Source organism: Macrobrachium rosenbergii, chromosome 13, assembly GCF_040412425.1.
Source record: "Macrobrachium rosenbergii isolate ZJJX-2024 chromosome 13, ASM4041242v1, whole genome shotgun sequence".
Taxonomy (NCBI): Eukaryota; Metazoa; Arthropoda; class Malacostraca; order Decapoda; family Palaemonidae; genus Macrobrachium; species Macrobrachium rosenbergii.
The window spans coordinates 22045135-22072135 of NC_089753.1; the positions used below are offsets into that span (position 1 = coordinate 22045135).

The 27001-nt window shown below is 36.6% G+C and overlaps 1 protein-coding gene across 9 annotated transcripts in view; it reads left to right on the plus strand.

The window, feature by feature from the left end:
- Positions 1–27001, plus strand: part of LOC136844994 (zinc finger and BTB domain-containing protein 14-like) — a 256025-nt gene that overhangs the window by 166376 nt on the left and 62648 nt on the right. For 2 of the 9 annotated variants that reach the window (XM_067114532.1, XM_067114537.1), the window contains exon 6: positions 16741–17453. The exons of 5 other annotated variants lie outside the window; for them this stretch is intronic. In XM_067114532.1, the coding sequence (XP_066970633.1) occupies positions 16741–17079 (339 nt within the window). In that variant the 3' untranslated portion in view covers positions 17080–17453. Of the gene's footprint in view, positions 1–3994; positions 4570–16740; positions 17454–24930; positions 25509–27001 lie in introns of those variants that run through there. 2 more of the 9 variants (XM_067114514.1, XM_067114540.1) reach the window with 2 other exon arrangements.

Below are 27001 nucleotides of genomic sequence, written 5' to 3' on the forward strand. Positions count from 1 at the left end.
ACATTTTATTGATACACTGTATTGCTGTATTTACATTAATATCAATATTTGAAAATTAGTAAATCATTTATCAAGAAAAATGTATTTAGTCAAGAAAATAAAATGAAAATACAGTAATTAGTGAATATTGCTTTATGAAAAAATCTGCGAATTAGTGAATTTTTTGTGATATATTTGGAGGTGCGTTCCACAGGAAAAACCACGAATGACTGATTCCGCAAATATTGAACCACGAATAAGCGCGTGTCCACTGTACATAGTAATTTTTCCCACACCAAAAAAACTCCTTTTTGCAAGGCAAATCTTTCTTAGAAAGGTTAACAGATATACAGTAATCACAAAAAGCTGGCAAAAAGTAGCATTTCAGGATGTGTTTGATTGTACAGGTTGACCATCACTAATCCGGCATCATTGGGACCTGGAGGGTGCCGGATTAGCCATTTGTTAGGCTAGAATACACGAAACCCAGCAGCTAAGCACCTCGTCTTAGAATTAAAGTATCCCAAAAATCAGTACAAGTTGGTTAATAAAGAAAAGACAATTATCAAATAAAGGTAGTGCTCAAGTTACGATAATTCGACTTGCGATATTTTGAGTTTACAATGGGGTTAGCAATAATTAATACCACGTCTGAAAATATTTAGGATAAAAATATTTTTAGATTTATTATGAGGCTTGAGGAGAGACCAACTTACAATAGACCAACTTCTTTTCCTCCATCTCTTTATTCCATCTGCTAGTTAAAAAGTAAAGAGAATGATAAAAGTATTGTTAGTAACGTTATACTCTTGCGTAATCACGTGCAAGCCATAAACAACCCGGACGGGAACTGATGTTTGGCTAATAATCGTATCGGATAACAACTGTTGTGCTTGTATTTCAACCATCGTGTATCGGTAACACAAAATTACTGTACTTATGTTACAAATGACGTTAAGTACTGTACAATGGGACTGATATATTTTTACACTATACCCTTATTTGGAGAAAAGATCGGCGGGGAAATATACTGCTACAGTAACTTTAGGCTGCAAGTTGTGGCTGAAGCTGAAAACAAAGTTAAAGCTGTCAATGACTATAAATTATCGTGCATCGGCAACATGGATGAAACTGCGACCGTAAAAATAAAACTGGAGAGAATGTATTTTTAATCAAAACTACTGGGCAGGAAAGAATACAAATTACTACTGTTTTCACGCCCGATAAAGATAAATAAATAAAGCTTCGTATTATGATGAAATCAGAGAAAATAATGACGGAATCTCGATTTTTCACACAAAACAAACATTCCCCCAAAGCGGCCAGCCGCCAATTCCCGAAGAGCGTCATATATTAACGAAAAAAATAGGTAAAATTAGTTTCTGGCGAGACAAAAAAAAAAGTTATATTTAGACTTAAAAACGCCCGTATAACGAAAAATATCCTCGTCCCAAATAAATAAAGCATCATATTTATTTAAGCTAACTAGAAGCAAAGAAAAGCGCTTTGAGCGTGGTTAAATGCGTGAAAATAAACACCAGCGATACCGATTTAAAACAAAACATTGATCGCAATTTATAATACAATTGGGGAAACTACTGTAGTAAAGCATAACTTTTTCGAGCCATGAAAAGATGTACATTTTGTTATGTTGTTTGTATAATACTGTTAATATGTGAATAGAGTTCAGTATAATGTAGGCTAGGCTACCAGTTTGTTGATGCAGCACACTGCGCCCACGAAATCGTGGCGGCGGCGGCGAGTTAGTGCAGCGACCGGGAAATTTGAAAGTGTAATGGAAACATTGAAATTACTCTGGCCGAAATTTGTGCGGATTACTGATTGTTCGGACTACTGATTGCGGATTAGTGATGTAGCCTGTACATACAACAATATCTAGTCATGAGGGTTATTTTGTGTCTGCTTTCACAGAGGCTACTGGTTGTGAGAGCCCTTTGATTCATTAGGTCTCTGGCCTTGTATGAAAGAGATCTTTTGCCCAAGTTTCTGTTTTCATAGGGGTTTAACAGGATTACAGTACAGAAGAAAGGGATCTAACCTCGAAATGGTAACACATAATGGCATACTGTACTGCAACACAAGAATAGGTATAGTTTTGCGATCTAATTTCTGTGTCCAGAAGGATAGATGTTTAAGAATTGTGCAATAATTTACCTATGGATACCCTGTACAGGAAAGTATACCAATGGTATTCTTTGTATTTTGTGCAAAATGGGGGAAACAAGTCCGTACCTGTGTACCCATGGTGCCAAGAAATTCCCATGCGCAGTATCTTATCTCTGAATTTGCATGAGACCACTCATCCAGTATATCTAAGTGAAACATTGAGAATGTACTGTCAGCTTGTCTTATTCAAGACAAAAACATTGCCAACATAGTTGCAGTCTAGTGATGGATGTCTTATGTATTTCTTGTTTGCAATATTACATTTCTGTGTACTGCTGTAAACTACAGATATTTTTTATTCAAAAAACTTTTACCAATTTGTTGGTAAACAAGCTACAGTGTAAGAAAATGTGTGTAACCCATTAACGGTATTTAAGATACAGTATGTATTTTATGGCTCAAGCACCGCTAAAGAAATCCATAATTGTGGTATTGTTCCACTAAAGAATCCATAACTGTGGTATTTTTCCTTTTATCATAACCAGTAAGACAAAGACCTCCTCTGCAGGTGGAGCAGGGTTCCAGATACCAGTGGAGTGGCTGGCCAAGACCTTCTGAAGAGACTCAAGACATAACAACGGGGAAGGATCACCACTGCCCACACTGTAACTATCACACAAGAACTGTGGGGAACCTGAAGCGACACATAATGAGGCACACGGGGGAGAAACCCTTTTCCTGCTCCCTTTGCTCTTACAAGACCAGGAGGAAAGACAGCCTTAAGGAACATCTAAAGCTCCACACTGGAGAAAAGCCGTTTGCCTGTCACATCTGTTCATACACGGCTACTCACCGAATTTCTTTGAAGAGTCACATGCTTAAGCATATGGAATGAACATTGCTGTGAGAATATGTTGTTAAAGTTCAAATTTTATGTCCTTAATATTTTCTTGCAAAATTAGCAGACCTTAACTTGATATGTAATTGAACAATAGGTGAATACAAGTAATGCAAGACTTGTTGCCTTGGATCTCTGATTCATAGAATTTTTGGATGGGGTCTTTGTGGTTTGTTTAGGTAAAATTGTGATAGTTTTGACAGTTGCTGCTATTATCATGAATCTTTTCTTCTTTTTCTGAACTTGATGTTATCTGATATGTGGTAAGCCCTCAGTTGCTTCTTTTGCAGCCATTGTGAGAAAGTCAGTTAGTGTGATAGATACTTTTTTCCATTTTATTTCAAGGCAGAAAAGAAAAGAAATCCGAAGACTCAAAGGCAGCATAGATTTATGCACTTCTTGCTGACAATGTTGCTACGCAATTTCAGTAAAATTTTTACAAACTCTTATTTGAAAGATTTAAGGTAGGTTGTCTTAGTTTGGATATAAGCTAGACTGTTATCTCACCGTTTCCTCACATTTACCCTGGAAAACTTTAGGGTCGCAGTGTTTGGGCTGTTCCTAAAATTTATACATCCATCTGTAGAAGAGATCCTATGATCAGTTCAGTGATGAATGGGTTGTTTCTGCTCTTGTCGTTTTATATTTATTTTATGATAATAGATTAGACAATATTTCCAATATTATGCTTTGTGGTTTTCCTTTTGAATTCATATGTATACCATATATTGTATGTGAAAAATTTGTGTTGAGCTTTGATACATATTAGCCATAAAAAATGTTATTTTGTTGGGAAGGACAACAATCATTCTGTGGACATTTATTTTTCCTTATCACATGAAAGAGTTTTGCATGCTTGCCTTAAATCTGTACACTTCCCTCCTGCCTCCCCAAGATTTTCAAATAATGAAAAGCATTAAGGTGGTTTTGTTTATGCTGAAATGTATCTTTAAACATGGGATAGTGTTTAAAACCTGACCTTTTCTGCAGATGGAGTCTAATGTTCACCATTACCAGTGGCTTGAGAGAGGTGGGAGCATTTCCTCTTCAGTCCCAAGGACCCATGTGTGTCCCCATTGCGACTACAGCACGCTGGACCCAAGTGTATTCAAGCGTCACATGTTTAGGCATACAGGAGAAAAGCCCCTTTCCTGTTCTCTCTGCCCTTACAGGACTGCCAGGAGGGACTGCCTGAAGGCTCACATGAAAGTCCACACGGGAGAAAAGCCTTACTCATGCCCTCATTGCTCATATAGGTGTTCTCACAAAGTTTCATTGAAGCTGCACTTACGCAAGCATCCAAATTGTGAGCCCTCTTCTCAGTAAATGCACTGGTGTTGTTTAATTTTAGATTCAGTTCTAATATAGTAGTTCTTTAAGGAGTAGGTACTGTTGACATTTCACTTATTGTAGATTTGGTAAAATCATATTGGATAATATAAAAGTTGTATTTTTTACTTGAAGTACAGTAATAATGTAACTTCGTATAAACCACATATGTACTATGTATGCAAAGATTGTAAAACAAAAAATGTTAAATTATGGTAATAAATCTCTGTCTCCTACCAATCTTTATGTAGATTCCTTTACTATTCGTTATTAAATTATAAAATATTTGGTCAAAGGTTTGACATCTGCAAATAATTATGGGGATCCTCCAAATAATGTACAAAAAAATAATTAGTGCAGTTATATCAAATCAGAAAGCTTTAAGAAAAGGAGGTTGATAATTAAGAAGTCATCTGCTTATTTTGTTATAATAGGCATGGTTATTAAGCTTCATTATTTCTTGCACACAGTACAACCCAATGTTTTACAATTATCTTCAGTTCATATTACAGTATATACTGAGACTCATTGTTGATAAGAATTCCAAAGCAAATGCTTTTAATATTCACTCAATATTCTTCACTTTCCAACAGCTTTAGCACTTACTTAGAAAAAAAAAAAATTATATTACTAATGGCATGCAGGGTATGTTGTTATTGTCTCTGGTTCTTATAACTATTTCAATATTATCGCCACTAAAATTTTTTTCTCTTTCTCTCTCTTATCTGTACAGGCGGTCCCCGGTTTACAACGGGGTTCCGTTCTTCTTGCCGTCGTAACCGAAAATCGTCGTAAGCGGAAAATTGTCAAAAATCATAAGAAAACCTTACTTTTAATGCTCTGGGTGCATTGAAAACGATGTAAACTGCATTATTATTGAGTTTTACATCAAAAAACCTTCAAATTATGATTTTCTGCCATTTTGGGGCCATATTTCTTCTGTCGGATCACGACACGTCGTAACCCGGAACATGCGTCGTAAGCCAGGAATAATTTCTGATGAATATATTTGAAAAGCGTCGTAACCTCGAACGTCGTGGCGGAACCGCCGTAAACCGGGGACTGCCTGTAATTGCCTGTTGGCAAAGTATAACCAACATCTTAGCTTTGGCATTTTTATGTTTACAGTACTGTCAGTCCCAGGAAAGTTATTTATTTTCAGTGAATTGCGAGTGCAAAAGGATTTTTGACAATGACATGCAATTTAGAGGAATAGCCAATATGTATTGACACTTGAAAGATTATTGTTAAATACTGATGTCTGGTAAATTTTGTATCTTCTCATTCAGCAGAACATGGCTTGAATTTCACAGTATCTGTTGAGCCTCCAGTTGAGGTTTTCACCTGAAATACTTACCCGTTTCAGCTACAAGAAAATTTAAGACATACGAATAAGCTGCAGAACTGTATACAGTATATGACAGTAATTACTTATACTCATCTGACCTTCAATGAAAAAATGTTCTATAGATATATATATATATATATATATATAGATATATATATATATATATATACAGGGAAATGCTGATAACCCTGAATATCAATAGTTCAAAGGGACAAAAACTGGCAGAAACTCTTGAGAGCTATAACTTTGTTTATTTAGCTTATACATTTAATGTTTATCATTTCAAAATAAATGTTCATACACAGGGACAAAAACTGCTGAGTTTTACTTCTCCCTATTAGAAGGTGAATGACACTGTTTCAAGCCCTTTAAGAAAGGACTATGCATGCACAGCTCATCAGTTTTATTAGAAAGTACCCACTCACTCTCATGTTGACAAGTTATTGTCAGATGAGCAATTTTTGTGGGCATGGCATACGAATATTGCGACTTGCAAAGGGAACTCGGCTGTTGACAAAGCACATGCTGCTGCTGTCACTGACTTGGAAAATTAATGATCACTAACCTTTGTAGCTTTTTGTGATTTTTATTTTACTTTGAGTTGTGCTTCGCTTTGTTTGACTACTTATGCACACTGCTTTAATTAATTTAGCCACACACAAACACATGACAGTTGAATAAATTTTGTATGCAGTTTTTTTTTTTTTTTTTTTTTGCATTATTGGCTTATTATTTTTTCATGTTTTAAATGTTCATAGTTAATGTTTCGAAATATATTAGGTCAATGCCCATCACTATACATCTCCATAAATACCTCACTTACCTTTATATTTTACAAATATAAACACTCTCCCTAAATATCATAGATATCTATTCACACAGTATCCTGCTAGAAATACTATACATATCACAAAATGTCTTAGTATATTAATTGGTTTTGTTAAAGTTACAGACAGTGATAAACGAAACTTCACAAATAAAAATGCATTACAGCACACACTAAGCAAAACAAGAGTAAACTGTACAGTAGTTTGTTCAATGTTTATATTTTACATTTATGATTTATTTTATTAAGTTTCAAATTGTTAAGACCAAGTTTTCTCTGCAGGTAGATGCACCAGATCTGCAGGTAGATGCACCAGACCTCCAGCAGCACAGGGGTGGAAGAGGTGTTGGCAAGCCAACCAAGGTTCACCAGTGTCCTTTCTGTGATCACACGACACCAACTGCCAGCAAGCTAAAGAGGCATATATTCACGCACACTGGGGAAAAACCCTTTTCCTGTGCTTTTTGCCCTTACAAAACATCTAGGAGAGACTTGCTCACTGATCACATAAAATTTCATACAGGAGAGCTCAGTGCTTGTCCTCTCTGTCCTTATAAGTGCTCTCGGAAAAATTCCCTGAAACAGCACTTGCTCAGACACGTACAACAGTAAACTTGCTTTTAGTTAATTTGAAATGTTTTTCAATGTATACACTGCTCCCCTAGACCTGCCCTTTCCTATACTGTAATGGGTTGATTGATTTAATTGAATGCCCTATTTTTTTTTATATAAGTTATGAATGATGCATATATAAGAAGAGAAGAAAAAATTTTAAGCAGTGTTTCCGGCTTCTACAGCATTTGAATTGGTAATATTAATATTTTTTTACACATCTTATTTTAATCCCTATTACTGTATGCTAGAACTTGTGAAAGGTTTGGAAAAGGAAACTGCCAGCAGAAGAACTGTTGGAACCACAGAAATAATGCTGTTTACATGGTAATCCTGATAAGTGCTCAAGCACTTTTGTTTAAAAAAATTAAATAAGTCATTTAAAACAAAATGCTAATTAACCTGGCTACTTTTTCAGTTGAGTAAATTTGAATTCTGATGCTTAAAGTTATTTTTTCTCAGCCTGAAAGGATAACTTGTATTACCCTAGGAAAAAGCCACAAATTTAGAGAATTTGAATTTGAGGGGAAATCACTGATAAAATTTGACTCATAACTAATGTTTATTTGTGTAACAATTAAATTTTAAGGCATGTTCCTTTACAAGTAGTTATTGTCTTCTGTACTTATAGAAATGTTGGAGAACAAAAGTGAAAGGAAAATTTAAAATTTGTATTTTAGAGGGTATCCTCGATTTTCCTGTTATCTTAACCTCATAAACTGTATACTACCTATTTCGCCTGAAGTGTGTGGTATTCAGGTTATATTCTTAGTGATAAATGATATGAAATAATAAAGGTTTAATTTTAATTAGTTCTTAAATGTTAGATAAGACAGGATTTTCATCATAAATTTTGGGGTGGGATATGTATGAAAATATTTTACTGAAAATGAGCTTGGTATTCAGGTTATATTCTCAGTGATAAATGATATGAAATAATGAAGGTTTAATTTTAATTAGTTCTTAAATATTAGATAAGACAGGATTTTCTTCATAAATTTTGGGGTGGGATATGTATGAAAATATTTTACTGAAAATGAGCCTGGTATTCAGGTTATATTCTCAGTGATAAATGATGAAGGTTTAATTTTAATAGTTCTTAAATAATGAAGGTTTAAAATTTTGGGGTGGGATATGTTGAAAAATATTTTACTGAAAATGAGCCTGGTATTCAGTTATATTTCAGTGATAAATGATTGAAATAATGACAGGATTAGATTTTCTTCATAAATTTTGGGTGGGATATGTATGAAAATATTTTACTGAAAATGAGCTTGGTATTCAGGTTATATTCTCAGTGATAAATGATATGAAATAATAAAGGTTTAATTTTAATTAGTTCTTAAATGTTAGGTAAGACAGGATTTTCATCATAAATTTGGTGGTGGGATATGTATGAAAATTACTGAAAATAAGCTTGCATGATGCCAAATAGGGTCCACAGTATGTGATATGTACTATATTGTACTTGAACCTTGCTGTGAGTAGCCTTTGATATTTTAAGTTGTTAATGTAGAGGTTTTGTTTGAACTCAGTACAGTACTGTTTGAATAAAATATTTTGGCAATTTGACTTTTATACTCTTGAATGTAACCCTACAGTATAATTTCCTGTAGTGAAAATTAAAGACAAATCATATTTGGTTTCTGTAGTTTATGTTTCTTGTTTTTGTGCCTTATTGCACAATAACAGAAATGCTGTAATTGACGAAAAGGATCTTTCTTTATTAGTAATTTTCCATTTGTTTTACATAACCTCATTAAATAAACGCTTTATTTTCACTGGATGCAGAAAGCCATTTCTCACCAAACTTGCATCTCTTGGGATCCAGAAGATCACCACTATGTATACCACTTTGCTAACTTCACATCCCCTTTTTATTTCCTAGAATTTTTGGCTGGCAACACTGCTTACTCATCATTCTTTCTTGTCCTTTTCATCTTCTACTGATTTCTTCCTAAATTTCATGTTTTAGTTTTTCTGTGGTGTCAGCTGAAGGTTACTCCAAGTATTGTGTTCGTTTCTTCACAGTAATTGTTCTTAGGAATTTTTGAATTTGAGTTTTTGCATCAAAGGAACTCTGATGGAAGTAGGATACAAAAAATGTCTGCAGAAGGGTATTCCACTGGTTCCTCCTGTGCCTCAGTCATGGATGCCTTGTTGCATGGGTAGGGCATTGAACAATTGAATGATATTCCTTTAGCATGAAAAAATTACCGTAATCAATGTTCGTCAACATTTTCAAATCCATCAAAGTACAGTTGGAAAGAATCATACTCAAGAATAAGCATTTTGAACAGTCCTTTGTACTCTTAATTTTCCAGCCTTGAATTCTCTTGCCTTACACTATATTAATGACAAATTTCATGTGGTGACTAATTGTAACTTGAGCTACCATTCTAATAATGTCTTCTTTATAATAAAAGAAAGAAGCTCTCAATGCAAAATTCAGTGGAACATGCACCTTAATGATCTTTTCAAGCCCTTGCATGCAGAACAAAAAGAGAGAAGAAAAAATACCAGTGGAATGTAAACCAAAAGGATGGTATAGGTCACTGTCATTAAGATAAGAGTTGGCAAAAAGAACTCCAAAAGTTGGGAGGTGGTAGGAAAGAAACAGTTATGGAACTGAGTAATCTGTGATAATGAGCGTACAAAGCATCACTGACTGAATCAGTATTACAAAATGGCATAAAAAATTTATGGTCTTCGCCTAACTTTTGTTTTTGTTACAACTACTTGTAGTAAAAATGAGAAAATAAAACTAATGACATACTGTATATATGTAATTCATGCATAACCTTAAGACACCCATATCATTAGAGGCATGAAACACTAATCTATAAACTCTTTCAAATACTGCTTGAAGAACAGATGTGCTCATCCTCAAAACACTCAGAAAGGAAATATTTTCTTTTAATTCCACAAGCCTAAGGAGATCGAGTAAATGCTGCAAAGGTTGGTACTGACCAATCTTTGGAAAGCTATGAACAAGATTATCTGATAGCTAAGATTATATTTAGAAAGTAAATATTTCTCATCATAAGGCATTTTTATGGAAACTTTTAAGTCATTAAATTTTTATGTTCCAGAACATTTTTTTGTTAATATGGTAAAGAATGATAATTTTCATGATAAAATTATTTGGATAATTACTTACTGTTAAAGTTAGCTTTACCTTCACACCGTTTGGTGCGATCGGCATTTAAAAAAATCGGAATACATTTGGCTAACCTTCGAGGACTATCGCTGTAATCATCATTTTTCCCACCAGATGGTGCTGGAATGTTTATGTTCTTGTCATATTTCTTCATGACCGCCACTAAAGTGTGGGGAGGCTAGGTGGGGTGGGTTTCCACTTTAACAGTAGATAAGTATCCAAATAATTAATTTCATCATGAAAATTATCATTATTTGGAATGAATCTTACCTACTGTTACAGGTAGCTGACTACCACATTGAATATGGATGGTGGGTTAGTGCACCCATAGAAACTGGGTTCAGCCAAGCGAACTAAAAGCTTTTTTAAAAGGGGAGAAAAAGCTTCTCAACATTCCTGCCTGATATGTGATCCTTACTGGTAAGTATTGTTGCCAAACGTTGGAACCACAACAGGGTGTAAGGTCCTCATTGTGAGCCTTGTCAGAGGATCCTTACAGGGATAAAAGAACTTGATATCTCGTAGAGTACTGGTGACTCCTGTGCCTGAGTCGAAAGCCCATAACCAACAGTCCAAAACTAAAGACAACTAGTACCACCATTAGATAAGAAGGTGCGCTCCTAGACACCAAAAGTGTACCTTCATGCTGCCAAAATTTAATACAATAGAGGGATTTCTAATGACTAACAATAAGATAGAAAGCAAGATTACTATCATATTTGGTTCAGGGGAAAGGGTCCCTGCCACAAGGAAAGGACTAAGAGCTTAATACCTCATGCTAAAATTTAACATTCGCAAGTAATGAGGCAAAAACAGTTACAGTTCCCCTGCACTGCAGGACAACCTTCTCTACCTGAAGGTTTTAAATGGTATAAAGACGTTTACGGTACGGAAGCCATGAGGATTACATATTTCCAAAAAAGGTAAAAACTCAGGAATCAACTCTGTGTGCATAGGCTTTACCCATCTTAGATATAGGAGAGTTTGGCCTTCTAACACCACAGATAAATTCTTAACTTCTCCTCTTACAGGTTATGTCTGTCCAAGTAAACCGTTAAGAGTTCTAACTGGACATAAGACAGCCATTATTTCATCGCTACCTAATTAGTTAGATTAGGTGCTGTTACAAATCTGGGAAGGGCATGAAGCTCACTAATATAAACTCTTAATAGTTCTAATTTGGACATAAATAACAGCCACTCCATTGCCTACCAAAGCAGTTAAATTAGGCACAGAAAAAAAACTGGGAAGGGTTTACACCTCTATATCTTTTCTGTAAGCAATGAAAGAAAAGAGAGAGTGCCACTAGAACGAGGCCCTCAAACAAGAAAGGGCTTGAGGTTCACTAATACACTTTGCCACAAATAGAGCTAAAAGAAAAGTGTCTTCAAAGTTCTTAAATGATGCTTTATCAAAGGGTTTAACTGCAGTTAACATCTGAAGGATTACATCTAAATTTTCTCAAAACATGATGGGAAGATGAAATTTCTAGCACAAAAGATTGAAAACCTCTTCAAACTTTAAATCATGAGCAATATTCCAGTCGGCATGATGCAGAACTGAAAGCAATAAAGTGGTGTCCTTGGTAGCTGTGACAGAAAACTGCTTTTTGTACCTGAGATAATGCTAGAGCTTAAAATAGGATACCTAGTGGAATAGGTGCTGGACATCACTCAGGACAAGCACCAAGATAAAAAAAACTAACCTGTTATTGATACTTACACAAGTCTAACAGTGGAGAGCCTTCTAGATTTAAGGATGTTTCCATGGCCATCTAGAAATGCCATAGCTGATAACAGAAAATAGACAATCTCCATGCAGTGAGATGAAGATGTGGAGGCTTGATGGAATCTTCTCAAATAAGAATGTCTGATAAGATCCCTCCTGAACGGAAGACGACGAGGAGCATCTACCACCAGGAAAGAAAGATAGGGGAACCATTCCCTAGGGGCAACAAATGTGCTATCAGAATCATCCTTGTGATCTGCAAAGTTCACAACTAGTTGAATATTTCCTCAAAACAGCAAATGGAGGAAAAGCATAAAGGTCTAAATTCGACCATTCTTGAAGGAAGGCATAAACTGTCCATGCTTGAGAATCCTGGCATGGAGGGCAGTAAACTAGTAGTGTAGTGTCTTGGGCAGTCATGAACAGATGGGTGTTTGGGTCTCCCTAAAGGTTCCACACCTCTGGCAAACCTGAGGATGAGGAGGACTATCTGATTGGAGACCTTGCCCTTTTCTGCTGGGGTGGTCTTTAAACAAAGTTTTTACTAGGACAAAACAAGCAATGGAATTACTTTGCTGGACTCTGTCAAAAGGATAAAGTAGCTCTTGTTAGTCTGAACAAATCTCTTGATTTGTGTGTCCTTGTCATCTTATGTAAGAACTGAGACTTGCTAAGGCTATTGTAAACTGCTGAGAGCTGTAGAATGTTTACACTTCCACTTCCTGACAGCAGATGTTTCTCAGAATGGCCCCTCTGTCTGCCTCTGAGACATCTGAGGACAGTGTAAAGGTTCATGAGGTGCACAAGCCCAACCCATTATAGTTCTCAAAAGTGGGGAAAATTGTTTATCCATTTCTCTCTTGGAAAAAACAACAAGAAATAGTTGTCTTCATCCCCAGATAAACGACTGACTGGGTCAGAAAAGCATAGAAAGTCAACCTTGAACAAAAGCCCACTCCTAACGGCTAGACATAAGACACAATTCTCATGATAAAAACAAACTGGTGAGAAACGAACAAGTCGTCTAAATATGACAGAACTACAGTACTCTAACACCATGCAGATGAATCCATACTGCTCAGACTTCAACTCACAAGAGAATACTTTACTTCGACTGAAGGAGTACCAGGAAGTGGAAGTACGTGTCTTACATACTGACAGAACTTATTCTTTGCCCTTCCGAAAAGCCACCAGGATCAAACTGAGTGACTCACCAAAAAGGGAGTAATAAGAATAAACTTGTGACAGGAAATGTCCATGGCTCAAAGGCCTCGTTGCATAACAACTGTCCAATCTAGCCTTCCAAACTCTGAACTTTCCTGTGTGAAGAGTGTGGAGAGAAGGATATCACAAAGTTGAAAGAGGTAGAATATAACAAAAAGCACAAAGTATCCTTCCCTGAGGACTACCACTACGAAATGTTCTACTTGATGCTTTGCCAGACACTTCTTAAAATCTGCATGTGGCCTTCTGAGGATCTACTACACAACCTACTGAACTGGGAGTTCAAAACTTCAGTTATGGTTACATGTGTCAAATTTTTCCACTTAGAATGTGAGCCAGAACTCTACTGAAGCAGAACTCGAGAGTAAATTGTGAAATTCTGTGTGGAACTTTCATCTCAAAAAAGGTTGTAGGGGCAAGACCTACAGGGAAGACTTCACAGGTATGCTAAGAATTTCTAATCTGATTCAAAACATCTTAGGTGATGGCCTTTTAAACACTTAGGGGTTAATTAGACATGATGGGCCACTGTCAAAAGCAACTACTAATGGTTGAGCCGGGCTACCTAATATAATTTACACAACTTTCTGATACTAAAACCTGAGTTGTAAAAGGAATAAAACATTCTTCCCATAGCCTTGGAAGTAGGTCTACAAGGAGAGGTTATTACTCTGACGCAACATAGAGAAACTCTGCCTCTTCAGGGCTAATATTTATAATTATCTAATACACGTATCTACTTACGTACTTTCATATACATACATTTATATAAATACATAAAGTAACATAACCACACATAAGTACAGGCAGTCCCCGGTTAACGGCGAAAATCGCCAAAAAAGCGCCGGAAATCGCCGATTTTCGGTTAGTGGCGATTTTTGGTTATCATCACACCCCCAGAACGGAACCCCCCACCGATAAACAAGGACACTCTGTATTACACTTGCAGTAATCGAGTTGTAGTGCTAGAATGAGATACTGAAATCGAAGGTACTTTCACCACACAATTTGGCCCAATTACCTTATCTGTAGAGAGACTTCACTTCCTTGGTCCAAGAACTAGAAACTTGCAAGTTGAACAGAGGAAGGTGAAAAAACGTATGTCGTAAGCAAGTCCTAACCCAGCTCTAAGCAGCTTCAAAACTGGAAAAGACGCAGTAGCATCCAAGAACCAGCATAGAGGGAACACTTCTGAGATCCCCTCTGAAGAACATATTAAGCCAGTAACATGCCAGCACATCATCTAATTTGGTTAGTTCCTAAGAGCTTAATCTACAAACACAGTCGTGAGTACAAAACACTGCTCATGTTAGGAGCAGAGCTATTAAACACTAAACAGTTACCTAGCTTCATATTTCATTAAAAATACCGTTAGATATACTGTAGTACATAATTCTCCTACAACTGTTCAACCATTTCCCAAAGGTTCTACTTCATGAGAACGTACCCTACCATAATCAGAGTTAACCTCTTAATCATTTTGACAGGAGCCGAGGTAGAAGTAAACTAAAGAACCCCGGTTAGTGGATTCAATTTGGCAAAAGGAAGAGAATACAGAACAAAACGAGCTATGCACCACTTAAATACTAAAGAAGAATCACCAAAACATGGCTGAAACTCAAGTCCAAATGGAGGAACTGAGGTGGAAAACAGGTGAAATACGGCTGGAATGTGAGGAATGACAACATGGAATGCCAGGTGAAAATACCGGATGGAGGAACGGGTATTTAGATGGAGAAGGGAGAGGAGTCTTGTATAACATCAGCATGTAACCTTAACGACAGTCAAGTGTCCTCTGCACGGACTGACGTCATCACATAACAGTGACAACAGCAGGAGAGACTGCACAACACTCAAGAGGCGATTATCGAGAAGCTGTGCTAAAATCAGGCCACCTCACTCTAATTAAATACCTGTAGACGGCGGAAGAGGAAGAGCCATTATACAAAATGGAATAATTGTCACCAGGTGACGAATACGAGGCAATAGAGGGGGAAAAAACTGAGCAAGGGGGGACGGTTATCATCTGGTTGGGGACAATATCGGGAGAGCAAAAGATAATGGACTAACAGACATGTGGTTCAGAACTACTGAGGCAAAATATGTCTGAACCCATAACTACCGGTTCACATACATCACAATTACTCTCTCTAAAAGGGATGTTATGTGAGCCAGCCAGTGCTGCCAACTTAGTGGAAAAAACTGCAATGTTTAGCGGATTTCAGCTTGTCACAGTTGGCAACACAGAGCCAGCGAACACTAGTGTCAGATACTAAACTCACCATGAGTTTGATGCCAAACCTGAACCGGGAAAAATGGATGAGAGAGAGGTGTCAAAGGGCACAGAACCTTGGTCCCGAGACACACCTTGGTTCCCTGTCAGAGGAGACAACTAACTGATGCAGGGCAGTCCAGAGGGCAGGCTACAGACAGATGCCAAGGCTCTGACACCTTCTCTCCAAAGGGGGAACCAAAAAGGGATGAACTTGGGAAACTTGGGGAGAGATCTCAGCCCTAATATTTTTTATGGAAATCCTAACTAATAAAATATGTTGATAATTATTTTTCTCCTAAACCACACAGGGAGCAAAAGAAGGCAGAGCAGAATGAGGGAGAGGAATTAAGCTAGGCTATTGGGTAGGTTAATGAAGGAGAAGCAACACCAGACGACAAAAGGAAGACTGAGTAGGTTTCTGGTGTGCCCTGACTAATTGTTTACGTAAATATCGGCCCCTAACATCTTTCGATACTACACAAAATTTACATCCTCTCTTCTGATCACTCAAAATCTACATATCAAGAAAACCACCCTTGTGCCTGAGCAGCTAGTCTAACATAGGCTACGAGGTCATCTTGCAAAATCTAAACATTCAGTTTTCACAAAGTATTTCTTATACAGCCTAATGCTTTCATCTCTGCTTGTTGTAGATGGCATTAAGGAAAAATAGAAACAAGCACAGTACTGTACTGTACAGGAGAAAATTAGCCAGAAATCAACAAAATATTACAAACGCTGATCCGACCGTGCATATAACAGGTCAGCATGAAGAAATATGACAAGAACGTAAACATTCCAGCACCATCTGGTGGGAAAACAGATGACTACAGTGACAGTCCTTGCGGGTTAGCCAAGTGTATTTTGATTTTTTTAGATGCCGATCGCACCAAACGGTGCGAAGATAAAGCTAACTTTTTAACAATGAGCATATCTATGTGGATATATTGGATTGTTCCAGTTCACTCATGTATTGGAAACTAAAAACATGACCAAATATTTGATCAATAAAATTAGTGTACTTGAATGTTGTAACAAATTTTACTTCCCATTAACTTTGCAGTCATTGAAATGTTATGAACATGTAAACTTCTCTTATTTCCTTACATTTTTAATTGATAATTACTGGTAATTTAGTGCCTAAATTATTAGCCTGAAAAAGAAAATTGGTATGTAAAAACCAATTTTTTCATTCTTTCAATTTTCTTTTAACTGAAATCCAATTTATCCACAGATGGATATGAGTAGTGCCCCATTTTGGACTCCCGGAATAAGAGGCGAAGATGAGAGAAGAGAATGGTTAGGCGCTGCTCTTAGGAAATCACTGCGCCAGTGTCCTTACTGTGGTTACTCTAATCGCAATTCAGGGAAAGTTAAACGGCACATGTTGAAACATACTGGAGAGAAGCCCCATTCTTGTCCCTATTGCGCCTACAGCACCAGTCGTAAGGAAGTACTGAAAGAACACATTAATTTGCACACCGGAGAAAAGCCTTATTCATGTCCGCATTGTTCATATACAGCTTCGCAGAGAAGTGCACTGAATGCCCACATACGGAAGCACAGTTCCTGATGATCGGGAATCACAGCCCCCATATGATGGAGTATCATGAATCATGATGTATGAAACCTAAGTCCATTGTGTGACTGACATCTCTATGGATTCTCCAAAAACCAATTAGATGTTATCATTTGTGGAATATTGTTTTAGTGATAATTAGCAGAGTGAAGCAGTGTATGTTATTGGAAGTAAAGATTATGGGACATTGGTGTTGCTGTTGATTACCTTCAGTTAAATTTGAATATTTTTATGGAAATACTGTGTGAGAGAATTACTGCCTAAACAGTAATAAAATAACCATAAGTTTATAACATCACCAATATTATTAAGCTGAAATGTGTGGATCAAAAATGTTAAAATTTTTAATAAATAGGAAGAAGTCAAAAGATGCTCAACTATTTTTGATGACATGAAAGTGCCTTCTTTTTTGACAGTTGGTGTACAGTATGACCTCTTTGTAATCTGATGATGGTCAGGTCAAAATTAATATTTTAGCAGCTTTGAGTTAAATAAGTCATGAGTAGTTAACCTGACAATATACTGATGTGCTATCATTGCCTCACAGGTAATTTATTTTTTATAGTGTGTAAACAAGGTTAGATTTGGCCAGTTGAACATCCTTCAAAATGAACTCTAGATGGATATAGACCAGGTATTGTATTAGGCTGCAGACTAAACAGTAGCATACTGGGTAGAGATTTTTGCAATTTGGAGACATGGCATATAGTACATGGCATAAAAGTAAGTCATATCAGCAATAAGGACTTTGTACAAATATGTAAAATTTGCTTGTTTAGCTTAGGAGATATATTCTGCACAATGGAGCCCCCATGTGTGACTCTTGAGAGTGTACTGAATTGGAATGGGAAGAGTATATAAAGTATAATCTTCACTGAAAATGTTGTCCACATCAAAATCTATAATTCAGAGGGAGTTTAATGGGGCAGAAGTAAATTTTGAAGGAGGATATCTTGTGGATTTGTCAAGGTTAGCTTCATTAGATTGTGTTGCAATCTGATAACAAGAAAGTTGAACAAAAAATTTGTAGGATGGAACATTACTTTCTAGAACATCAAGAGGCGAAGGCCTAATTAGAACACTTGTACAGTATGTATTACAAATACACAGTGTTTATGCCCAAGCACTCAGAACTGCCAAATTCAATATACGTAACTACTTTGGCACAACTATAACCAATAGGCTCCTATAAAACTGAGGCTGTCTTGTGGCAGTTTTTTTTTTTTTTTTTTTTTTTTGTTAGATTACACTTGCAAGCCTTATTTTGCTACGAAATAACCCAAAGGGAAGTAGGATATACAAACAAATTCCTTTCTCTCTGTGCAAAAAACACAAAATTAGTGTGCTAAATATCTTCAGGAGGGTCATTTGTGGTTGAATTAGTATTTAAAGCGTATCTTGACAGCTATGATCATTGATGCCAAAAATACACAACAGGCTACAAATACAATGTGTTTATACTAAAAATTTTTAAAAATACTGTAACAAAAACCCAAATTCTTGACTGACAAAATGATAAACCTGTCATTTACTGTACTGTAAATGGTATTATGCATCTTATAGATTTTAATTTTTGCTGGAAGTCAACCATTGAAAAATTTTTTGTATACTGCAAGGTTTATTGATTTTATTTTTAATTTTTTATATGTTGTTTGAAATTTTAGACCACAATCTGATTATATTATGGAAGGGATTACAGTACAAGAAATTATTACTGGTTGTCTTGCAAAGAAAACCTTTTTAAATACAGAAATACAGCGCAAATATTGTTCTTGCATTGTGTAAGAGAATCTTAACCAGAACATGATGAGCTAGTAAGATCCAACCACTCTCCTACAGATGGAGCAGCAGCAGACTCTCTGGACACAAGGTAGGCCCAAGAGGGATTGGCAGAGCCAAGCCACTTCAATCAAGCTCCACCGTTGTTCTCATTGCCCTTACTCTACGCCAGATTCATATAACTTTAAGCGGCACATGCTGAAACACACCGGAGAGCGGCCTTTCCACTGTCCCTACTGCTCCCACAGCACCTCCCAGAAATCCTCATTGCAGGCCCATATTCGAACCCACACTGGAGAAAAGCCTTATGCTTGTCGTCTGTGCCCTTACCAAGCTGCTCACTGGTCCAATCTGAGTAAACATATGTTGACACATAAAAGGAATAATCAGTTGTAATTCAGTTTTCTAAAATAAACTGCCTTACAAAGATGGTTAATTTTTAATATGTATGTAAATAATGTGTACATTTTTAGCAGTGACTATTGGTGACGTGCAATACAATTAGAACTGAATTTTCATAAATAAAGATGTGAAGTGGGAAAGATATAGACAAGCTGCTGAAGGAGACAAAACAGTACATTATAAAATCAGTTAATGTCAAACACCAAGTACAGTACAGGACACTATGGGCTCTTTTCCAACGAAAAGTTTACTCCAATTGCATTTGTCAACATTTTTACTTTGCTGATGTGTTGCTTGAAAGTTTAGATGATGACTGATGCTTGGAATTCGCATAGTTCCATGGGTGTACATTGTAATGAATAAACTGTACTACAGTGGCAGAGACACTCTCAGAACATTGCTTAATTTAGTAACCTTGCTTATATCATAACACTGTATCTAACTGTGATATGACACTAAGTGATCTTCTTTGCATGTCAAGAAGGTTTTACTACAATGCACAGGTCTGTAGGTTAAACTTGCTCTTTTGACCCAAGCCGTGCACAATTACTGGGTCAGCTACTCTACACAATAACCGATTGCACTCTCTTGACAATATCAAGCCGTTAAACAGTCTGACTCTGTCAGCGAGCATAGTGCTCAGGAAGTTGAATGTAGCACACTGATTGGCTGAGACATGTCTCATGTAGTGGATTAAGAGAGAAATGTTGAATCAACATCAATTTCACCTCATTTGCATTTGCTAGTGACTATGACCTCTGCCAGATAACATGTCCTATACAGCACTATGATGGAAGTTATAGTTAATGTGGCAGTGTCCTTTGCTTAGTTGGGCCCTCTTTTTTATGTTGTGCTTGTGGGTTTTGACTGAACCTCCATCTGACAAGAGGACAAAGAATGCAGTAAGTCTCTAGACCAATTTTGAGATGCTGGGAAAGTTTAAACGGAAGTGGACCTATGTACATATTTACGCCAACCTTGACCTTTTCAAGACAACATTCTGTGATATTGCTTGCTTCATAGTTATGTTTTGGGCTTTACACAGAGTAGCCAACAAGAGGAGGAAGGAAGTACTGACATTTTCAGCCCAAGTTTGTGAAATTAATCAGACTACCCTTATGTGGTGTTACCAACAGTGTTTAGCAGATCTGAGTATATATGGTAATGAAGTGAAGGTGGCTGTGGAGAAGTTTGCGCAGCTGCAAGATTTCTCAAATTTTAGGACTTCTGAATGTTGGTTCTTCCAAGGCTTCCAACTGTAAGCTCTCCCAGTTCAAACTTCGACATCGTTTTCATAACAGTCAGACTCGAGGCAAAAAGGAGCTTTGGATGCTCCAGTGAAAGGTATAAGGAGTTTCGGAAGTACAGTAATATGGTACTTAGCTTAAATTAACAAGGATATGATTATTGGTTCCCAAATCTACAATGCTGACAAAACTAGTACGTTGTACCTGTGAGTGCTTTCTCATGAGTCAAAGAAATTACTTGTGCATCTTCCTCATGGATGGAATGGCTCATATGGTGGTTGGACATGCGAAGCAGTTATTGTGTTTTGAGACGTTGAATAGGCTTCCTGTGATAAGTATTCATTTTTATAGCCGTAGGTCAGCACTAATATCTCTTAACCATTAGTTTCACAACTATTTTTGCTAATCATTGTGTGCAGTGATGTTTATCATAACTGACCATGAGCAACATTATGTAGCATGACAACCCCCCAAACTGTGATATTGTGCTTATAAAAGGCCTGAATGATTGTATTTAGTGGGAGAAGTGTATTAATTGAACTTTATACTATGGGTTAGTAATTTGGGGTGTATAGTCTTCCCTAATATAGGCTATGTACTTGGCAAAGTTAGGCAAGGGTTTGAAGTAGTTTGACATAGGCTATGGGTTGGTCATGTAAACTAATTTATTTTTTATTTATTTTTTTTTTTTTCAATATTCAGCAACCCCTGAGACTATGAGTGACTGCATAACTGATTTATTACAGTTACTAATGAAAGTGTGTGTTTGTTAAATGAAACTAATTTATCCTGATGACTGAATTGTTTATTTGTTTGCCAAGAGAAACTTGAAATCCTTGTGAATAAAATTTGTATTCGTGTACTTGCTAAAAGAAACTTAGTCAGAGCTTGACAAGCTAGTAAGATCCAACCACTTTCCAACAGGTGGGGCAGCAGCAGACTCGGTGGCCAAGAGGTAGGCCCATGCGGGATTGGCAGAACCAAGCTCCTTCGATCAAGCTCCACCATTGCTCTCATTGCTCTTACTCTACCCCGGAGTCCTATAACTTTAAGCGGCACATGCTGAAACACACGGGAGAGCGGCCTTTCCACTGCCCCTACTGCTCCCACAGCACCGCCCAGAAATCCTCATTGCAGGCCCATATTCGAACCCACACTGGAGAAAAGCCTTATGCTTGTCATCTGTGCCCTTACCAGGCTGCTCAGAGATCTACTCTGAATAATCACATGTTGACTCATAAAAAGAATAACCAGCTCTCATAACTTCTAGGAATACAAAATTGTTCACTTAATGATGGTCCATATTTTACATTAGAGAGAGAGAGTGTGTGTGAATGTGTGTGTAGAACCTGACTATTTCATCTTGAAGCCACAAAATCTTTATTAAGTAATTGGTATTCTCTTAGCATCAACTAGTGGTATGCTTTAAAAAAGTGTTTACCAACACTGAAAACATTGTCAAGTATATGATCATGTTTTAAATGTAAAGGCAATACTATTGTCTGGAATGTCAGTCAGGGAGTTAAGTGGTTTTGAAAGTTTTTGCAGTGCAGAAGACTATTTACTGTATGATTTATGAAGTTTAGAATTATCTGATTTATTGAGAAAATATCATTTGTTAATATGTTGTAGCTGAAACAGACCAAGCTAGGTATATTTTCGAATGAATGGGAACATTATGATCATCAATTTCTCACCCACATTTGTAAGAGGCAATAAAATTTTTACGTAATTTTTGACATTATTATCATTTGATAAAAATAAATAATTAACTTCCAAGAAAGGTTTGTTATGTCACTATACAGCTGTGTTGAAATTGTGAATTATCTTCTTAAAAATATGAAACCTTAAGGTGGAAATTTTAAATTTACTGTTGTAATTACTTCAGTAATACATTGGTACTTAAATTTGTTACAATGAAATCAATCAAGAAATGTGTACAGTAATGGATTTACTGATCTTGAATAATGAGTCGGACATGTTTCGAAACAAAGTAATTTAAAGAATGATGACAATTCATAAAATTAAAAATGGAATATACTGTCTCAATAACAAATGATACAAAACAAATGTTTAGAACATTGTGGAAAAGGTCAGCGGGTTCCTTATTTTCATATGGTGATGAAAGGACTCACTCAGTTGCCATGCCATTTCATATCGTGTGGAAGTTGAATAGCAGTGACAACTGACCTCATAAGTTTTGCATCTTAAAATATTAAGGATTATGAAGAGTGACGTTCCAAGCAGCTGAGAGAAGTGGCAAACTCATTGGTAAGACTCAAAGCCTTAAATTCAGAATTTTTAAAGTTGAAGGAGTCTATCTAGATTCAAGGAAAATTGTAGTATGGAAGGATAAGGCTCAGAAAGATCTCGAATAGGACATGTCAAATGCATCCAGCATGCGATTACAGTAATCTGCTCCTGCCAGTTACAAGCTATAATTCTTACATGATATTCGTGATCTACTCTTGAATACAAGTTAACATAAGGATTTATGTACTTTGTTTGATAAAGTATAACCCCTTATATCTACTTGTGTCTATGATGATGTAAGCAGATCTGTCCTGTGCACTGACTTTACTTTTAAAAAGTCTTTCAACAAAGCTTACAAAATTGCTACAAGCAATGTAAAAGGTCACTAGTGCAATTCTGATATTATGATCCAGAGGAAGAACTTGTACCTTTACTCTTTTCCAGTACACTAATAAGTAAAGGAGTTAATCTACTATTGAAATGTAATGTAAGTTTGACAGAAGTACATATCAGTTTCATATACAGTATACTGTACAATAACATTCACAGATCCAACATTGCCTACTGATTCTTCAGCATAAAAATAACTTCATAACAAAAGTGACTTCGTTCTGGCTTGTAGATCCTTTTTTTTTTTCCCTCTTTTCTTTCTTTAACTTGTTTTTAAGGAACTCTGTATATTTTCAGAGAGAGTTTAGGAAATGATAAACTGATAATGTATACATTATTCAGGAAACAAATTCGCAGATGTGGTGAATTTTCTATGGTTCTATCTTACTGGACTTTCAACATTCCCCTTCATAACAGTGACAAAACAATATTACAGACTGTACAGACACCACCACCCTACTTGCAAACGAGTTACAATCCGGACGGCAGTTTGCACGTTGAATTGTTTGTAAGCTGGTTACTGTGCTCTTCATGCCTATTTAGGTACAGTATGATACAAAATCAGTATAGTACTGTACATTTTTTCATCCTAAAACACAACAAACTGTACATACAGTACTGTATGTACAGAATAGGCACGCAAAACAAAATTTGAACTTTCTGGTGGCAAAGTGGAGTGCTCTGATCCTGTTTGTTTGTATCTCTGAATGTTTGTAAGTTGACTATTCACAAGTAGGGTGGTGTCTGTATAATGATTACTGGCTATACAGTACAGTACTTAGAATATTTTATATGTAATTTTTATACGAGAAATAAGCTTGGGATTAAGGATATGACTGAACATATATGTATTGGAAATTTTTTTTTTTTATAAGGGGTCTTGCTTGCCCTGTAACTGAACCCATCTTCCTCCTTAAACTTATAGTATAAGTCAAGGATCTAAAATGGCTAAGCAAAGGGCACAGTGTGTTAGATAAATTTTAGTGATTTATCTAACAATTTTAAGGGTTTTTTGAAACATTTTATTTCACACCAAGAAATGAACCAAATGATTAGTACAGAGAGTGTTAATTTCAAAATATGTACATTAGCCCTCCATTTTGCTGTCTGATATTGTTATTTATATCCTGTAGTTATGTTTATAACTTCATGGATGGAAGCTAGTACTTATCTGAAAATTATAAAATAAAATTAAAGAAGTCCTCCAATTATCTTCTCAAGACAATTGCCTTTTAATTCTTTGGACCACAGGGATTTTATGTGGTGATGAGGCTGACGATTTATGCATGCATATTCAGTAAGCAAATGGTCTCTTGTATCAATTCTTTGTTTTGGTGGATACTTACTCCATTCTCGGCTTTACTGAAATATTGAGTATAAAATTTTTACACTTCGATGGTCTAAGATGCAGCTTGCGCCTTTATTGGATGTGTGGGATTAAACTTTGTAAATATGCTTAGTGGTGAATGGATGCTTTTTTTTGCATCAGTCGGTTCAATGACAGCTTTACTTTCACGATCAAATCATTGTTCGTTTCTGTATTCATTGCATTTTCTATGCCAGCTTTTCAAAATTACTATTGAAATGGATTAAGATTTACAACCAGCTTAAGCCTTGAATTTCTTGTGAAAACATTACACATGGGGTCACTGCTAAATATATTTCCTCACTAATGCATGAATATATAGAGTTTGGTAGGGCATTTTTATGTATGTAACCTAGTTTAGTTCTTTTGGTGTCAATTGCAGTGAATTAAATAAGGCCTCCTCCACAGGTGGAGGCGGAATCTAACTCTGAGTGGGCCGATGCAAGAGGAATCACCAGAGAGCAAAGAACGGAACTGGATGGCACCAGCAAGATGTATCGTTGCCCTTACTGTAGGTTCTCAACATCCCAGAGTAGTGCCATCAAGAGCCACATTAGTAAACATACTGGAGGGAAGCCTTTCACTTGTCAGTACTGTGACTATGGAGCTAACAGGAAAGATGTTTTACTAGAGCACATTCATTCCCGCCACACAGGAGAAAGACCATTCAGCTGTCCCCAGTGTTCATTTACAACTGCCCGTAAAAGTGTTTTAACTGTTCACCAACGAATGCATTCAGGAGAAAAACCATATGCTTGCCCATTGTGCCCATATCGTTCTGCACAGAAGTCTAACTTGAATACTCATATGCTGAAACATCGGACATAATTCTGATTTGTGTACAGTGCATTGTGACATTTACTTGCTGGAAACTTTGTAACATTGATTTAGGGGACTAAAGAAATGTAAGTATAATTCCATATTGTAAGAATGAAGCTTTTATGTTATGATACATTTCAAGACAATAAATTACTCTGCTTTCTTAACTTTGTTTTATAGACACTACAACAGCTATTTATTTCACTTTAGATAGTAATCAAGAGCTTTTCATGTTGGAAATAGTGTGGCGCACGATAGCCACAGAACAAAGTAATCAGGAGCTTTTCATGTTGGAAATAGTGTGGCGTACGATAGCCACAGAACAAACAAGTGAAAAAATCTTTTATCTGATTGCCTTTGTATCTTGGTCTAAAAATACTTTAAATGACTTGTTCATCAATGATAGGAATTTTCTAATTTGCAACAGAAAAAATAAACTTTTGATAAAAAAAATGGTTATCAAACATTCGCAAGCTAACTCACAAATACAGTAATTCCACAAAATGGAAAAAATGACAAATGATACATATTTTGAAAAAGTACAAATTTTTAATTGATTTGGATATTTCGTAGCTAACAAACCTATGGTCTTAACGTAAGGATAAATCTTCTAGTGCCAGCTGGAAACTGGTGAAAAACAAAATTGTAGTACAAGGTATTGGTGGCAACGGGGTTGCACAATCAAGGGAACCAGGCACTCAAGCAAAAAGGCAGGGACTGACCAGTTAAGAACACACACAAAGGTGTGTGCCAATTCTTAGAGGCAGATGGTGGTTTCCACCTTCCTTTGCGTGTTGTCTATTTAATGAATGAAAACATGTTCGTAACTGGAAATTCATCAAGTCTCGTAGGCCTTTGTTGATACTGTGTAGTCCTTGCCAAGCTGTCTACTTTTTCATTGCTTGTCAATGTTGTGCACACTAATACAAGTACTCAGCAGTAGTTACTGTGTATGCAACAGTGATTTTCTAATACTTATATCCAGCTTGAAACCTTCCATACAACTGATGTTTTGTATTAAATTTCCGCTAAGATTGGAGTGCACTTAGGGAATCTTTCTTGCAATGGGTTATCGTTTCTTGTAATGCAACTACGTATAATTGCCAACAAAATCGCTGTAAAAGCTGAGCCCAAGATGCATCAAGAGCCAGTACACTCTGTGAGAGGAAGTTGCTCTCAATGCAGTCCAACCTAGCAATAGATATGGAGCAATTGGTATAGGCTATGCAGGTGCAAGAAACCTGATATATTCAGGCATGTTCTAAAAACATGCCTTTGTTGAGTTCAGTAATTTATGTCTTAAATGGTATTTGGAGCATCTAAAGACAAAAATGAACGGAATAGAATACAAGCAGTCCCTGGTTATCGGCGGGGGTTCCGTTCCGACGGTGTGACGATAAGCGAAAATCGCTGATAACCAAAAATCTGCTCATTTTGGCTATTTTCGGGGCTTATTGGCACCGAAAACCGCCAATTTTTGGTTATCGGCGCCTCTGTTATTTATGTATCAGCGCCGATAAGCGGGAATCGGCGCCGAAAATTGCCAATTTTCGTCGCTAGGCAAGCTCCGAAAAACCAGATCCCTGATAACCGAGCCCGCCAATATCCGGGGGCTGCCTGTATAGAATTTAGACCAAAGGTCAAGTGCTGGGACCTATGA